Source organism: Anolis carolinensis, chromosome 2, assembly GCF_035594765.1.
Source record: "Anolis carolinensis isolate JA03-04 chromosome 2, rAnoCar3.1.pri, whole genome shotgun sequence".
NCBI lineage: Eukaryota > Metazoa > Chordata > Lepidosauria > Squamata > Dactyloidae > Anolis > Anolis carolinensis.
This window is the reverse complement of record NC_085842.1, coordinates 307,679,243-307,696,174: the sequence shown is the minus strand read 5'-3', so window position 1 is coordinate 307,696,174 and position 16,932 is coordinate 307,679,243. Positions and strand designations below refer to the sequence as shown.

General features: G+C 37.4%; 1 protein-coding gene across 3 annotated transcripts in view; it reads left to right on the top strand.

Moving 5' to 3' along the window:
• Window positions 1-16,932, top strand: part of wdr7 (WD repeat domain 7) — a 241,658-nt gene that overhangs the window by 60,811 nt on the left and 163,915 nt on the right. For 2 of the 3 annotated variants that reach the window (XM_062972543.1, XM_062972542.1), the window contains exons 16-19: window positions 1,452-1,540; window positions 8,808-8,897; window positions 12,421-12,539; window positions 14,025-14,148. In XM_062972543.1, the coding sequence (XP_062828613.1) occupies window positions 1,452-1,540; window positions 8,808-8,897; window positions 12,421-12,539; window positions 14,025-14,148 (422 nt within the window). The remainder of the gene's footprint in view (window positions 1-1,451; window positions 1,541-8,807; window positions 8,898-12,420; window positions 12,540-14,024; window positions 14,149-16,932) is intronic. The other variant, XM_016995242.2, reaches the window with a different exon arrangement.

Here is a 16,932-nt window from a genome sequence, read left to right as displayed (position 1 = left end):
TCTTCAGTCTCCACATCCACAATATGTATTTCTCCATTTTTTTAAAAAAATTGGAATACCATGGCTGTGATGAATCACATTCTAATGTGAATACAGGACTTGCTTGCTTTTTTTAGTGTGTCCTTCTAACCTTTAGTACTAGTCCAACCTGAGTTAAAGTGATATCATTCTATGTCATCATCATATCATAGGCTATCATTCGCAGCTGAGTATGATTGCCCTTCAAATGTAGAGTCTTGGTGGTGGGTCCATAGATGACTCTGGAGACCTATTCTGGATCCGCATGTTCTTTTCCAGTGAGGACATCTATTTCCAGGTGGAAGGTTGTTCCGACAGGGATTGACATGATGCACCTTCCTCTTGACACGTTTCTCCATTAGTGCATCTTCAAATTCTACAGCACTGTTGGTAACAGCTGACCTCCAATTAGAACACTCTAGGGATAAGGCTTTCCAGTTCTATAGCACAGTTTTTAAGGTTAGCTTTAAGCTCATCTTTAAATCTCTTGTTGTCCACTAACATTCTGTGTTCCATTTTAGGTATATGGAATTAGACAGTAACTCAGAATGGTGTTTCAGTAAAATGATTGATTTTAATGACATAGGTTAATATTGGTGAAAATGTAGTTAATAAAGTAAAATTCTATATATTTTCCTTATTCAAATCTGAGATTTAGTGTGACACTTGATAAATGTGTGTGTGTCTTTGATTTTAAAGACAAAAATAGGAGCCTCTGGAGATCTAAGGTAAGAGCCCATTTTGGGGGGGAACAAGACTCAGAAAGGATACCAAACTACATCATATAAGTCAATCCCATGTGTAACTTGAGGGTAATTTTTTTGGTCTAAAATTATGGATTCTGATATAATGCAGGGATAAATTGAGGGCCATTCTGTTGAGATTGGAAAGCACCAATGAGGCCCCAGGAGGCCAGCCAGCCAGCCCAACCTGTCTCCACCATTTTTCCACCCAGGCATTCTAAAATGCCAAAGACAGCACTGTGACAGAAAATAAGGGGCATTGTTTCTTTTAGATTCTCTAAAAACAAACAAAGCTCTCATCTTTTGTCATTCTACTCTTTATGATATGACTTAAGGTACAGTACTTGCATTGGCATGCATAAGTTGACCCAGATTTTTAGGGTTGATTTTTTGACTAAAGTTTCTAGACTTATATACATGAGTATGTGCAGTAGCTCATGTTAGGTGGGAAACAGATAATATGTAGAAAATTAAAGAGAATGAAATAATGGAAAGGATGACAAAAGAATCGAAAAGAAGATTATGGAGTAGAAAAAGTCCTGGTTAGTGTGTGAGAGTAAAAAGTGCTAATGTATCTGTGTTGTGTGTGGATTGTGTCACGTTCTCATCTCAAGTGATACACTGTCCATGTTTTAAGTGTATGGTATCAACATTTATTACTTGCTCAATCCCTAATTATTTTATTTGTAGACCACCTAGACCAGGGACTCCTGAACTTGCTAAAGTGAAGACTCCTGCTCCAGTTGCTAGTCCAGCAGCTCAAGGGCTGATTAAACAAGGTAATGGTGTGAGATTAGCTGTGAAAATCTGAACTCTCTGAAGAAGTTATGTCTTTCCTTTTTTGCTTAGAAAAAGAAACATTGTGGTTCAAATTTTCAATTGAAGCTTTAAAGTCATAGCACAAAATGTAAGTTGGAAATATCTCTAATAATGAAGTTAAGTAGATATTACATGCTGTGGCGTTGGTGATCTGCATTTATCTCACTATGCCTTGCACTTGCTTTGAGCTATCCTATAGCACTTAACAGCAGATCTGGAAATCAAAACAGTTGTAATTGTCTGCCAAAAGCTGATACAGACAAAGATTTGTTACATCAAAAGGCTTATGCATGGCAGCGCAGTTTTCAGCAGTTTTATTATGAAATCAACGGGTTGATGGAGAATGCAACTGCTGTGGGCCTTGTGAACAGGGCTTGCAAAAGACCTGAACTTAAATTGATGATAATGATAGGTGCCATTACAATACATGTGATTTTCATTAGTTATTGAGAGATAACAATGCCTGATAGGTTCTTTTAGGTTCTTCATTCATCTTTGATGGGCCTGTTGTCTCTAGTATTCATTGGAGATTTGATTATATATTTTGCAACAATTTATCAGTTATTTCAGAGAGTGCATAAGGGTTTGCAAGTCCCATAGTGTTTGAGTCCTACAACTTGTCAAGAGTCTTTTGTGCTATTAATTCAATTTTCCTGGAAAGGTAATATCTTTGCTTATTGATATCTGGGTCTAAAACAGGGGCTCCTTCTACACTACCATATAATCCAAGTTATCAAAGTAGATAATCCACATTATCGGCTTTGAACTAGATTATATGAGTCTACACTGCCAGATAATCCGGTTCAAAGAAGATAATCTGGGTTTTATATGGCAGTGTAGATGTGGCCAGGGTCTTGCTGACAATTGTTTTGTTTTTTGTTCTGGTGCATACTTAATACTGATGTTCTTCATCATCTAGCATAATATACTCTCCCAACTAAATCTTTATCTTCTGTATCAGTTACCTACAAGTGGCCTTTTGTAGCACAGCAACTTACTCTAACAAATAATAATGCATAACTTGAGATGATTCTGGCATAGTAAGTCATTTCACATGTTAACTAAAGGTAGCTTGAGGATCAGGTGTCGGCCGTGGCCGGGAGGGCCTTTGCACAACTAAAACTTGTGCGCCAGCTGCGACCATACCTCGAGAAGTCTGATCTGACCATGGTGGTCCATGCCTTAGTTACCTCTAGACTGGACTATTGCAATGCGCTCTACGTGGGGCTGCCTTTGACGACGGCCCGGAAATCACAACTAGTACAGCGATCGGCAGCCAGGCTTCTAACTGGAGCGAATTACAGGGCCCGTTTCCGGGCCCAATTCAAGGTGCAGGTTATCACCTACAAAGCCCTAAACGGTTTGGGACCCATCTACCTTAGAGACCGCATCTCCCCCTACGAACCCGCACGTTCTCTTCGCTCGTCGGGGGAGGCCCTCCTCTCGCTCCCACCACCCTCGCAGTCGCGGTTGGTGGGGACGAGAGAGAGGGCCTTCTCCGTCGTGGCCCCCCGGCAGTCGCGGTTGGTGGGGACGAGAGAGAGGGCCTTCTCCGTCGTGGCCCCCCGGCTTTGGAACTCGCTTCCTAGAGAGATCAGGCAGGCCCCCACCCTCCTCTCCTTCCGTAGGAGTTTAAAAACCTGGCTCTTTCAAAAGGCCTTTGATACTTAATCTGGGGTTGGACTGATCGATCTGCCCATTTTATAATAGCCCCATTCTTGAGGTGTTGCCAATGCTATATTGCACTTTGTCCATTTTAACTGTGAAATTACCTTCCCCATTTCGGCCCATTTCGGCACATGTTGCACGTTGCCTGGGTTCTATGAATTAGTCTCCAGTGTTAATATTGTATGTTTTATGTTGATTTTAACGATTGTTTTTACTGTAATTGATGTTTTTATTGGATAACTGTTTTATTGCTGTGTTTTGATATTTGATTGTTTTATCGGGCAAGGACCCATGTAAGCCATCCCGAGTCCCTTCGGGGAGATGGGGCGGGGTATAAAAATAAAGTTATTATTATTATTATTATTATTATTATTATTATTATTATTATTATTACTAGCCATGTTAATAACTGGGGTGGCATACAGGGAGCACACAACTCCCATGTTGTGTCAGCTCCACTGGATACCAGTTTGCTACTGACCACAATTCAAAGTGCTGGCCTTGGCCTATAAAGCCCTAAATGGCACTGGCCCAGTTTACCTGTCTGAACGCATCTTCCTCTATGAACCACTGCAGAGATTAAGATCTTCCCAGAAGGCCCTTCTCTCGGTCCCGCCACTGTTACAGGCACGATTGGTGGGAACGAGAGACAGGGCCTTCCCAGTGATTGCCCCTCGGCTATGGAACTCCCTCCCTGGTGAGATTAGATCAGCCCCTCCCGCCTGTCCTTTAGAAAGATGGTAAAAACTTGGCTGTGGGACCAAGCCTTTGGGATGGTGCAATAATGGTAGCAATAGGAAATTTTACCCTGCTGACCGGATCCCGGTACGACTGATTTGTGATGGTTTTAAATAATTGTTTTAATGGGAAGAAAACTGATTTTAGTGTTTATGTATATTTATAGTTTATTTTATGTTCTGGCATTGAATGTTTGTCGTATATAGGTTGTGCTCTGCCCTGAGTCCCCTTCAGGGTGAGAAGGGCAGAATATAAATGTTTTAAATAAATTAAATAAATAAATAATAAAATCTTATGAAACCTCTGAAGGCTTTCTCCCATGAAGCAGCTCTGAATCTAGAAGAGCATTTATACTTGGACTGCTTTTTTGAATTTTCAGCCATTTCCATGCAGCTACTTCTCTGTTAATGCTTCCCCTTACCTGTATACAAAGCAAAGTCTTCACAGAAACTGAGTCTGTTAAAGATTCTGTATTGTAATTGTGACCTGAAATGTGTTTGTGTATATACAGCTGTTTCTAGCGTGCACATTAGAAAGGTGAAGGGAAATGTTGCACACAAAGCAGACCCCAATGCAGCAGCAATTCTGTTGCTTCTTGTACAGAACAGCTGTATCACCTGATTACGATGACTGAACATCAATCCTATTTAATGCTGTCTCCCACTAGCCCTCAAATGAGAAGCATTTAATACTTTTGTAAATTCTGCTCACCCATGTCCTAAAGGGCTGCAGGCAATGTAGAACATATTAAGCCCATACAGTTCTTTTGTAATCCATGGGGTACGCAGAAAGACACAGATATGCTTTTTGTTAAGATTTGCTATCTACCGCTGCTTCTATGCTTATTGGGGTTTGTTGAGCTGTGGTTTTACCAAGCAAATTGATAATATTTTACAAAAACATAATTACTTTTTCCATGTAGATAGAAAGGAAAAAGTATATCATGCTGCTTAGGTATGGCCAATGTCACTGTTCAAAGGCAGAGGGATTTCCTATAAACTCTTCTTGTGATGACTTCGTTTAACGTGCAATAAATTATCAGCATTTCCACATGCTGGACTTTGATTTATGCAAATCCAAAAAGTGAATTCCTTGGTCATGGAATCATTTAGAAGAGAAGGAAACTGGCAATTGGACACATGTAGACTTAAAAATCTCCTGATTTCTCAGGTAACACCTGAATTTCCAAAAGTGTTTTGTATGAGAAATTAAAATATTTCCCCATTATTTAAAGCCACTTTAACAGCTGAATTGCCTAGCGAATTACAGCATTCAGTCATTTTACTGTCTTGCTTTTGATATACTGATACTGAAATAGTCATTTGTATATTGAATAAAACTCAGACCACTGTTTTTAAAATACATCTTTCTCATAGAGGTGTCTAAAGACCAAGATTCACAGAAACTATACAAAAATGCCATTCTCATTAAGGAGGGTAGCCTCATATCTGAACTCATATTACCAAAACTACAGATAATGACTTGCTTTGAGTCTAAATAAAGAAACCAAGTGTTTATTATAACTGAACTGATAGCCAACAGGATTTATATACAAAATTGTGACTGTTCAATTTTCTCTGAGTGTTATTCCTAAGTATCACATTATAGACCACATGTTCAATTTAAGGGCTTTCTTATCTGCCTTCTATAGCTTGAAATGACTCTTGTGATAGGTTATGTGGTTTTGTGACTTCGAAATTTGTTGCTTGTAATGCAGTTAGCACACATTGCAGAGAGGCTGAATATAATCGATTCATGCAGCGTTCATTTTCAGATTGCCACAGAACCCAATACGACTGGCCTACCAAGCCAGCTGTTGTTACTTTCAGTTACACTGATTGATATAAATAATGACAGCTAGAGAGACTGTTCTCTTCCCCCACCCTTATCACAAAAGAGTGAAGCTTAAATATCGAACAGTAAACTTACAATCACACACTCTGCATGTGTTTTTAGAAAGCTTATACATTCACCGCTGCAAGTCCTTTACCCATTCTGATGTGTCAATTTTTGAGTATTTTTTTGTATTCACATGAAGTCCCTGCCAGCTAGTTTACTAGTTTGCACGTGCCACCACGATGCATTTATGTGGAAATCATAGAAGGAGTAATTTTGATGCAGATGTCTTAGAGTGACAAAAGAAGTTCACTGCATGAAAACCAAACATACCATTCAGGAAACAATGCTTAATCTGTTCTGGAGCCTGCGCCTATTGTCATTCTGCAATGGAATAAAGGAGAGGGATTAATTTGAAGATGCTTCTGCATGACATATGGTAATTCCCGGCAAGAAGGAAGTGTCAGCTAGTGACCTCTAAATCTTAACATTGACCTCTGGTTGTAGGATGGTGTGTGCCATAAGGTCTGCCTGTCCTTTCATATGATAATTTGATTCATGGAGCATTAGAGAAACTATAAAGTTTATGGCTGCCTTTGGACTGCTTTCGCATTAAAGAAGAAGAAGAAGAACCCCCACCACAATTCACAAAATGACTGTCATAAAACTGCAGAAATTTAATTTGCCGAAAACTATTTTGAGCAATTAAATTTTAAGTGGCTTCCTCACTAAAAGTAGTTGAAAATCTGTACTAAATCAACCTTAACATGGTCCTAAAGGGATTTGTTTTCAAGGTGTTCCAAAGCCTGGCCTTGGAATAATTCTGAAAGGTCAGAACAACAGAAATACTCTTGAAGCTACTTAAAGATACACACACAGAACACAAATAAAAGTAAAGAAAATAAATAAAAATGTATGCCATAAATGCATCACGTAAAATAAAAGTACTAAAATGTTCATGCATAATACCTAGATCTCTTTTTTCTCTTATCCCCCCGGCCTCCACCTCCAGAAGTAGCCCATAACAATCAGGTCATAAAAATATATTTGCCTGGTTCTGAAAAGATATGAAAGGGTAAGCTCCATTAAGCTTTGGGAAGAGTATTCTGCTAAAACGGGTGCCAAAGAAAAGCTCTGTTCCTCAACTATCACAGAGCCTCTGTTCAGAGAGGTGCAGATCAAAAGATAGTGTTGAGCTGGAATGCTGACCTAATTGAGGCTCTAATTGTGATTTTTAAGAGCAGCCATGTGTATTGCCCAGTGACCTCTACTTTGTATTAGTATTGGTAACTGAGGGACTGAATCAAATGACTAGTCCCTGTTCAATTAGTCCACATATCCTCCCCAATTGGGCAGGAATAGTCCCAATTTTTGTCATCCTATTTTTTGTGTCAAACTGAGTTCCAAATGCAAAAATAGCTTACTCCCAGAAGGGTTAAAACTCACCAGAGAGGAGAGGAGAGCAGGGGCACAACCTTGGGTTTTTTTTTTTGGTGGTAGGCTCGGGCAAAAGCAAACTGCTGCAGCCTCTTCTAGCTTGTGTGTTCTTCCTCAGTAATACCATACCTTTTGCCGTTGTGATCAAACATGTCCTGTTTATCATCTCTGAAATGCTGAAGGGCATGAATTCATTGAATTGAAATAATGCACTCAAGCATTTGGTCACAGATTCACAGGTCTTTTACCGTTGGATTTGGAGTCGGCAAACATCCAGTATTTTTGTCTAGTCTACTACTTCAGGCCATCATGTTTTGCCTGACTTCTATTACCAAGGGAGATAAGCAAATGTTTCATGATATAAAGACTTGGTGCAAACCAATATTAATAATGAAGACAAAAAAATATTTCAAAAGTCTGAATCAGCTTTGCAGACACAGATGTATTGTATCAATCATACATGCTCAAACATACACTATATTCATCAGTAGCTGACAGATAAGCATAGTGGCAAGAAGTCTTCATCATGCCAAATCTTCATTGGAATAAAAGGTATAAAATATGGATTCACAAAATCTTATAAACATAGACTATTTAAAACTTTTTGATTAATACCCTGTTCCAAACCAAACTACAAGTCCATGTGCATTCTATTATCAAGGGCAACTTCACGGTTGTTAAAAGAGTAGAGTAGTTGTAGAGGCATCTATGCATTGATAAGTCACGTTTTCTAAAGTTTATGATTAAAAGTAGAAGACTTGGCATGATAAAGCCCTCATTATGATTATGTGTATGCTACTCCTTAAAAAGGATATTTTCATCTTTTTTCTTAACTAAGGGCTGCTTATGAAAACAATGGGTTAAAATGTGTTTAGCTTGTGCAAAACATCTGTACCTGTAGCAATTTTGATTAAGATTAATTCAATGCTTTTATATCATATGTGGTAGTACTGCTAAAAAGGAAGGGGAAACAGAATCTAGTGGTACCCTTAAGACTATGATTTTTGAAAATATTAGCTAAGCAAGCCTTAGATTAGCGGTCTGCAGTGATACGTTCATGAGTTTATCTACTCCAACCAATTGACGTTTGGATAGACTTTGTTTATCTATGTGTAATTACTCTTCTTCTTTCTCAAAAACATTATTTTATACTGCCTACTGTTGCTTTCCTTCCTTTTTGTTTGTTACTCTTAGAATCAGACTTTACTCTTGCTTTATTATCTAGTCTATTTATTTGTTATTGATCAATTTATTTTTTCCATAGTAATTAATTTTGATTTTACCTCCCATTACTTGTAATAGTGTAGTATTTTTGTAAGTAACTTTTCTAGACAGGATCCAAATAATAACATTATCTTTCTGTGTTCTATAACTGACTTGTTTTTCTTGTCATTGGCACACTTCTTGAAAGGTTCTTGAATGGTAATTGTTTCAGTTAATTGTGGAGAATTCTGTTTTTTTCTTCATTCTTTAATAATACTAACTTTCTTTTTGTTCTGGAAACGTCTGTCTTCATTTTCCTCTTTTATTTCTTCTTTCCTGCTCAAGTTGCTCCTGCTGTTTCTGCTAGCAATGAAGCTGATCACTCTGGCTCTGACTCTGCTACTCCTTTACATACCTGTTTCTTAGTAAATGAAGGTATTCTCACCTCAGTTTCTATCTACTTGGCCTCTTTATTTCTTTTAACTAACTTGCTCTCTCATTGTTATGACATGCCTCTCTTAATCTATGCATTCATTCACTATACAATCTTGAGACAAGCTTCACTAAGCAATAATTATTTGCTACTAATGACTAGTTTTAATTTATTTTCTCTGCCGTTTTGGAAGACCTTGTCTTCTCTAAGTGATGACTGTACTAGCTTTTCTGACTGGCAAAGACATTTATATTTAATGAACATTTTATATTTTATATTTAGAGTTTATCAAACCGTTTTCACTTTGGTGCTGATGTGCAGTGGGGCAATAGGAGAACAGCTACATGTTTACAGTATCCTAACTGTAAAGAAGCTCTGAACAACTGATATTCGAACAAGGAAGAATCTTGAAGGACTTAAACTATTTTTTATCTTGAGAATAGCTTTCCTTGTGATAAAAATAGGTTTATGTATGAGTAAGGAGGGTATTTTCTGGCAAGTGTTGACAGAATAGTACTGCAGCTAGTATCTGAAGTAAGACAAGATTGTGACTTTTAACAATTACAAGGATTAAAATTTGATCGGTCGTCAACTAAACAAAAAATCCAATAGTTAGCTCCTAATGGACCTAAGATGATTTTGAGTAAAGATGTACCACCTTCAATGAATTGTGAATGCTTATAAATTTTTTCATATATTTCATGGATTTCTCACAATTATCTTTGTCAGGGGAACTGATACCACTTGCAGTATGGATTTTGCTTCCTTGTGTGCTCTGAAATCTACCTTGAGAGCCTATCAGGAGCAAATGGGAGAAAACCAGTGGGAAAGAGAACAAAGGAAATTCAGGTTTTGTGAATGGCAGTCCATCCATGTAGCATCAGATGGAAGTCTTCAGCAATCAAGTGGCCTCCAAATGAGGTTGATTATAGTATTTGGAGAAATGGCAATTGTAGTCAAACTCATTTGGAAAATATCACATTGGCAAGCCTGTTTTATAAAGTTGCTTTTAATTGTTTGTCAATTGTTCACCTTTAGAGTGTTGATGAATATAGTCAGTTGTTGATTTCTTATTCCCTCCAAAGCATATGTCACTTCCTGCTAACTATGCTGTTGCGAGAGGCAGGCCATGTGTTTGCAGGGCAGGATTGCAGCCATTTTACATCGTTTGTGTTTGTAATTATAATAAAGATGATAGCATGAAAATGAATAGATAAAAATAAATTGATATTGGATGGAAGGGGAGGGTTTTCTACGAGGGTTAAAACATGTCTGTGTCCAGTTCTAGAAAATGTATGCATCATCAGTGTGCATTCTTTTGCACACACACACACACATCAACTTTTTCTCTCTGGTATGTGTATACACTATCCCATTCATATACTATCTGTTCAGATTAAACTCTATTTGGATACTGTGTATTGCAGGGGTCCCCAAACTAAGGCCCGGGGGCCAGATGTGGCCCTCTAAGGTCATTTATCTGGCCCCCGCCCTCAGTTTTAGACTTAGGCTTGCCCAGAGTCTGAAATGACTTATAGGCATACATCAACAACAGCAATCCTAATTAACTTGACTATCTCATCAGCAAGAAGCAGGCCCACACTTCCCATTGAAATCCTGGTAGGTTTATGTTGGTTAAAATTGTTCTTATTTTTAAATATTGTATTGTTCTTTCATTGTTTTGTGCAGACATGTGCAGTGTGCATAGGAATTTGTTTGTATTTTTTTCAAACTATAGCCCCCCCCCCCCCAACACTCTGAGGGACCTTGGATCGTCCCTCTACTTAAAAAGTTTGAGGACCCCTGGTGTATTGGATCAAAGAGCTGTGAAGGAAAGGAGAACAGCTGCTGTTGTTATTGATGTTTTTCAATCTTGGCTTATTTGGGAACAATAAACTGGGCCCCCACAATTGAATATCACAAAAGCTGTCCCTAGTTACTTTTTTTTCTTTCAGAAACTATTTAAAAAAATGGTATTTATCTTTATAGATACCAAGATAGTGTATATAAATAAAACAACAAAAACAGCAAAAATCATTCTCATCATAATAATTTTCAAAAGAAATAGGAGAATTGGTAAATTCAGATGCCTGGACAACAATGTTTTGGGTCTGGTATCAAAAGCATTGCAGTGTTGAACCAAATTCAAAAGGAGGATGTTCTATAATTTGGCCGCCACAAATGACAAGGCATTCTTCTTTGGTCACTCATCAAATACTGAAGCTACTTTGAGAAATGCTTTCCCTGGCTATATTAAGTGACAAATGGGCAAGTATAGGATGAAGCACTCCTCCAGTTATCTGGGGTTCATGGCATATAGAGTTGTAAAGGTAAGCACTCTTGTTTTGAATTGTATTCAGAAGCAAGTAAGCAGCTAGTGCAGCTCCTTCCGAATCACTGTAATATATTTCAGTCAGTAATAGTTTTGGTCATCACATTTTGTACTGCCTTCATTTTGTACAGCTGATCATTAAATACTTTACTATACTCCAGTTTGAAAGTTATCAGAACATGTTGTATTGTGCATAGACCATTCCTATTCAGGTATGGTAATAGATGGCAAACTAGGTGAAATTGGTAAACTATACTTCCAGCCAATAAGGCCATCAAATCCTCAAAAGTTCAATAAAGGACTGTACCTGTTTTTTTCAACCTTAATGTGGCTCCATTTAAAATGGACACACACTCAGCTTCAGCTAGTTTACCAACTGATGTGAAGGGAGCAGTGAGCAACCTGAATTTATTCACAAGAATCTTACCTTATCATATCTAGCCACGTTTTGAAAAATAGGATGCACAGGTTATCATAAAATCTTTTTGTAAGTGAAAAAACTTACAATTTCTTTAAACATCTTAAAAATTTAATAATAATAATAGTTTTATTTCTTGCCCACTTCTCCTCATGGCTTGAGGCAGGTTACAGCATTACTAAAATATAAACAAACACACAATCATTTTAAAACACACATATTAAAACATACCTCTATAAAATACACATTAAAATACATATTTAGCACACTGGCACATTTTTTCAATATTCACTTAAACTGCCATGACTTTTTTATGAGATGAAGATTGTTTCTGTATCTGAAAGGATACCTTTGGATCCAAAATATTACAGTATTGATGTATAGAATTGTAGTTTGATGTATTTTTCTGTCATCACAGAGTACTAGTGAGAGGAGTACTTTTCTCATGGTTCTTGATACACACCTCCCTTCTCAGTGGGCTTCATTTTTTTTTTCATCTTAGTAAAGTGTGTTGCCATACAAAATTACTGGAACAGTAACTTTTCTTGCTATAGTGTTCCAGTATAACCTTATTTTAGTTTGATTGGCTTAGCTAGCTGGAAGTTTGCTTTTACTGAAAGGCTTACTGTAAAAATTAGCATATGCACATCCGAAATGAAAAAAAGCTAGAATCCAAGGTGGCAATACAAAGGTAGTGAATAAATAGTTGTAAAATAATGGTATTTAATTCCTTCTGTGGTATTGGTTTTTATATGTTTTGCCTCTGTCTTGACAGGATGGAGCCAGCTTGCTGCTATGCATTGTGTTATGCTCCCTGACCTGTTGGGTCTGGATAAATTTAGACCACCTCTCCTTGAAATGTTGGCTCGTAGATGGCAAGATCGATGCTTGGAGGTACTGCTTTTTATTGAAGGAGGCAGTGGGGAGGAAAATGAATGTGCTAGCCAACATGGGAAATATTATTTTAGCATCGGATATATTGTTCCAAGAAAAGTATACTATAATTCTGGTTTAGAGGCTGGATTTATATATGAGCATATGCAATTCAATTTGCAGGTCAGTTTTATAAAATGGGGAGTTAACACCGTAGTATGACAACACTATATTGTAGTAAATGGAAAACTTGATTTCAGAGAACAGCATTAATACAAAAGACATGATGAAGCTCACTGGCCACTGGATGTCATTGTTGTTCCATCAGAACACACAGAACTGTTCCTGAATGTAAAAATCTTCCTTTCCATCTGCCTCGGACTAGCATAGCTGGATTAAGCCACACACACTTTATTCTTCATGCATCAACAGTTCAATAACTGCTGCAAATTTATTTTAATCCTTTTAAATAGTGTGCTTATTTTTAAAATGATAGAGGGGAAGGGAAGAGTAGGTATAGAAAGCAGAACACTTTACATCTTTGTGGAGGAAACCCTTGGGTTCCTGTATATAGTTATTTTATATGAAATGTGTGTGTCTGTATTTTAATTAACACCAGTTTTTTTCTCAACTTTTTTTTAAAAAAAAATGATCTGTCTTTTATTTGCCTAAATTACAAATATATCATTGACATCTGCATGAAATTGACTCTATCCAAATTTTAGAACATCCTGTTATTCTCGTAAAGAGAAGGGCATAAAGCCAAGAGGTTTCTTCAGCCAGTTTTTGGAGATAGGCTCCTGCATTTTGAATGTGACTCCGCCAGTCCGCAAATGGTGTTGGCACCTACTATTTTTGATAAATGACTATCTGGCCTTGATATAACATCTATGCTGTTGTGGCAAAAATAAAATGTTGATTGCGCAGGTTTAAAAGAAATATATGAGGAGTAGTCCTGTGACATTTACAGTAGGGTTTTGAGCTGATTCCTCAACTTAATTGAAAAACTGCTGCTGTGGTTATGTAGTACCGGTGAAGTCTATGCACCTATAGTAGTAGGAGGAGGGATGGAAATAAGCCATAGAATGTTGACTCCTATGCTGTTCTGATGCATAAGTTGAGCCTAAAATATGTTTTGATCATTGAATTGAATGAAAAAGCATCATTGACTGTTCTAAACTAACTAAATCAAGTGTTCACTGCACATAGCCCATAGGCTACATGCAGTTCCCATTTTTATGGCACCAAGTCAAACAGTTAAAAGCCCTTTAAAACAAGTATATTCTTGTTTATTGTTTCCTTTGTATTCCGCTGAAATTCAAAGGTGTGATTGATGACGAAAATCTGGAATGTAGCATGTGAGAGGGAGAAAACCACACGCACCAGCAAAATTGTCAGTCCCTGTCCTAAACAGATTACAGCAAATTTTTCAGATGCATAAATGAACTTCCTGGATTGCTAGAAATGGATTTCTGTCTCAAATGCATGTATTGGTTGTACTTCCAGGTGAGAGAAGCCGCCCAGGCCTTGCTGTTAGCAGAACTGAGAAGAATAGAACAAGTAGGGAGGAAGGAAACCATTGACATGTGGGCTCCTTATTTGCCACAATACATGGACAGTGTTATATCACGTAAGTATTTCCTCTTTAATCCTGTGCCAAATTGGCTTGAAAAGAACACATTTAAGAACAAAAAACTAAAATTACTGTATAAAATGATATATTTTGTAAGAGGAACTTGATTGTATGTGTGTATGTCTTTGCTTATACACCCATGCTTGGATAAAAAGATAATTAAAATGTTTAACACGTCCTATTTAAATTATTTTATTGGTTTTCCCCCATCTGGATAATGAGACATTAGTTGTAATTCATTCTTAATTTGTAATCAGCATCCTTAGTTCTTCTCTGGGAGAAAGTAAGAAAAATACAAATTAAACAAGCAAACAAAACCTGTGAGCTACAGCATTACTTGGCATCTTTTAAATTGTTCCATGAGATTCTTTAACTTACTCATTTCCATGAAGCCATGACAACGGGAAAAATGTTATTTTTATGTTATCCAGTTTTTGGAAATGGAATTTGGGAAGATTAAAGAAATCTTCTGTGTTCACTTAGCTTCCAACCTTAACTGCCATTTTGGAGGACAGTATTTGGTATAGACTGGGAATGTACAGTAATATTGGGCTGCTACTACAAGTATCCTACACTGACTCATTCACTGTGCCAGGTAGGATTAATGGGAGTTGCAGTCCAACTGGAGGGCTGCAGTTTGCTTACTTCTGTTATAGATATCCTTCATCTCAGATGTAAATAGGGGGAAAGCAGAAAAAAAGTTGAAGGTCTAGATCAAGATGATGGTGTTATTGACAACTGTTTGAGTATAACAAGTCATTTATCTTGTTCGACATCAGAATTAAAATTCAACATTTTGAATTAATATTGGTGATATTGATCATTCTGATCTGTCTTGATCCTAATACATTGTCAGGATGTATGGCACTTGGCAAATAGGACTGAGTTGTGCTGAAGGTTGCGTTTTCATGTTTCCATTCTGTAGTAAGTTAGATAATTCAGCTTATTTGTTTGTTGGAGGTTTGGAATTTCTTTGTTTTTAATATAACAAACAGCCTTATGACAATGAGAAATGTTTTACCCTAAGGAATTGAATTTCCTTTTGTTGACAGAGCTTTGTATGGTAAATGCCAATTGATTTTTGGAAAGATATATATAATCTTGTTAAAACTAAATGGGCTATGTAATTTAGATAAGTTATTCTGTGCCATTCCCAACCACAAGTTGCAGTAAAAATAACCTTAATTTTTTTGGCCTTCAGTTTATTAATTAATTGATTATTAGTAGAACTAATATTATTTAAATATCCTACCCATTTAATTATATTAATATGTAAATATTAATTACAATTTTATGTCCCAAGGTTTCAGAATAATATACAAGAAAAAATAATTCAATGCTTTAAAGCAATTTAAAACTAAACTAAACTAATGAAAACAGATTGAAAACACATTAAGCTTTTAAAACAGTTAAAAGGGTTGAAACCATGTACCTGTCCATTTTGGAATTAATTATTTAGACCCAAAAACTTAAACTAGAACTTTTTATTTTACTTTATCTAAGAATGATGTCTATGTTCATACTAATTAGGCCTCTAGGAAGAGGATGTTGCATCTCAATGGGGTTTCAGCTTGCTCACAGCACCCACCAAAAAACCAAACATGAATGTCAAAGCAGTTTATTAAGAAAGCACATATAAAAAAGATAAAATACTTTGGGGTGAATAAAGGGTAAAACCCAAGAGTTAATATAGAAGGCAAAAGTCACAAGCAAAATGTCAGTTCAAACTGTTCACAGGAAACAATCCAAAGGCAGAATAAATCCCCAAAAAGGATTAAAACTGGAACATGAGGCAAAATCTCTTGGCAAAATTCAGAAAATCAGGAGCATAACATGAACATGAAATATTCCATGGAACAAGATACCAGAATATAAACTTGAATCTTGGCTTGAACGAAGAACGAGACTAGGAGACTTCACAGGGAAAGCGATGTTGCTAGCTCTAAATTCCCCACACAGCTTTCTCTGCATTAAGGACTACAAAGCATGAACACATTCTTTTGACCTTGAGGAGCCCAGTTTTGTTTATCTCTCTCACAAATTCTGTCTGATCTTCTGCACCTGAATCCTTCCCCCCTTAGAGCCAGTCTTGAATGGGTATCCAAGTCAACTCCTCCCCTGGAGCTATGTTATCAGGGCTGCTGGATTCCAAAACATCCATAGTTTCACATGGAGACACAGCCTGTTTCTCCAACACCTCCTTCTTTTCCTCCTCCTCAGCTGCATCTGACTCCAGTGTTTTCCCAGGCCCTGAAACTGCATCTGATCTCTGAGACCCTGAAACCCCAAGCCCCTCAGCTCCATCAGGTGGAACCATAACAGAGGGCCTTTCACAGTTGTAGTGCCACAGCTGAGGATACCTTCTCCCACTGGTAGGATTTAGAAGAGTTTACTCAAGTCGTAAAGCACCCACTATTCAGGGTTTTGAGTGCCATCACAATTACCTTGATTTCAGACTGAAAAAATATTTGCAGCCAGTTCAGTGTCTTTAAAACTGGAATTATATGACATCTTAATGGCCTTCTGGGCAGAGATCAAGGCCGATTTAGAACTTTAGGGTAGCCCCATAGATAGCAGGACGTGACTAGCTCATGAATTGCTGTGACTAGGTTATCCCGTTCAGGAAAGGCTGTAGTCGACAGACCAATTGAAGCTGCTTCCAAGGATTCAGCCCTGTGGAGTCCACCTAGTATCAAAGATGGACCCAGAAACACACCTAATCTGGGTAGCTGCTTCCTCATGTGGAAAGCAGCCTCTTCCAGACAGTTTGTTTATCCAGTT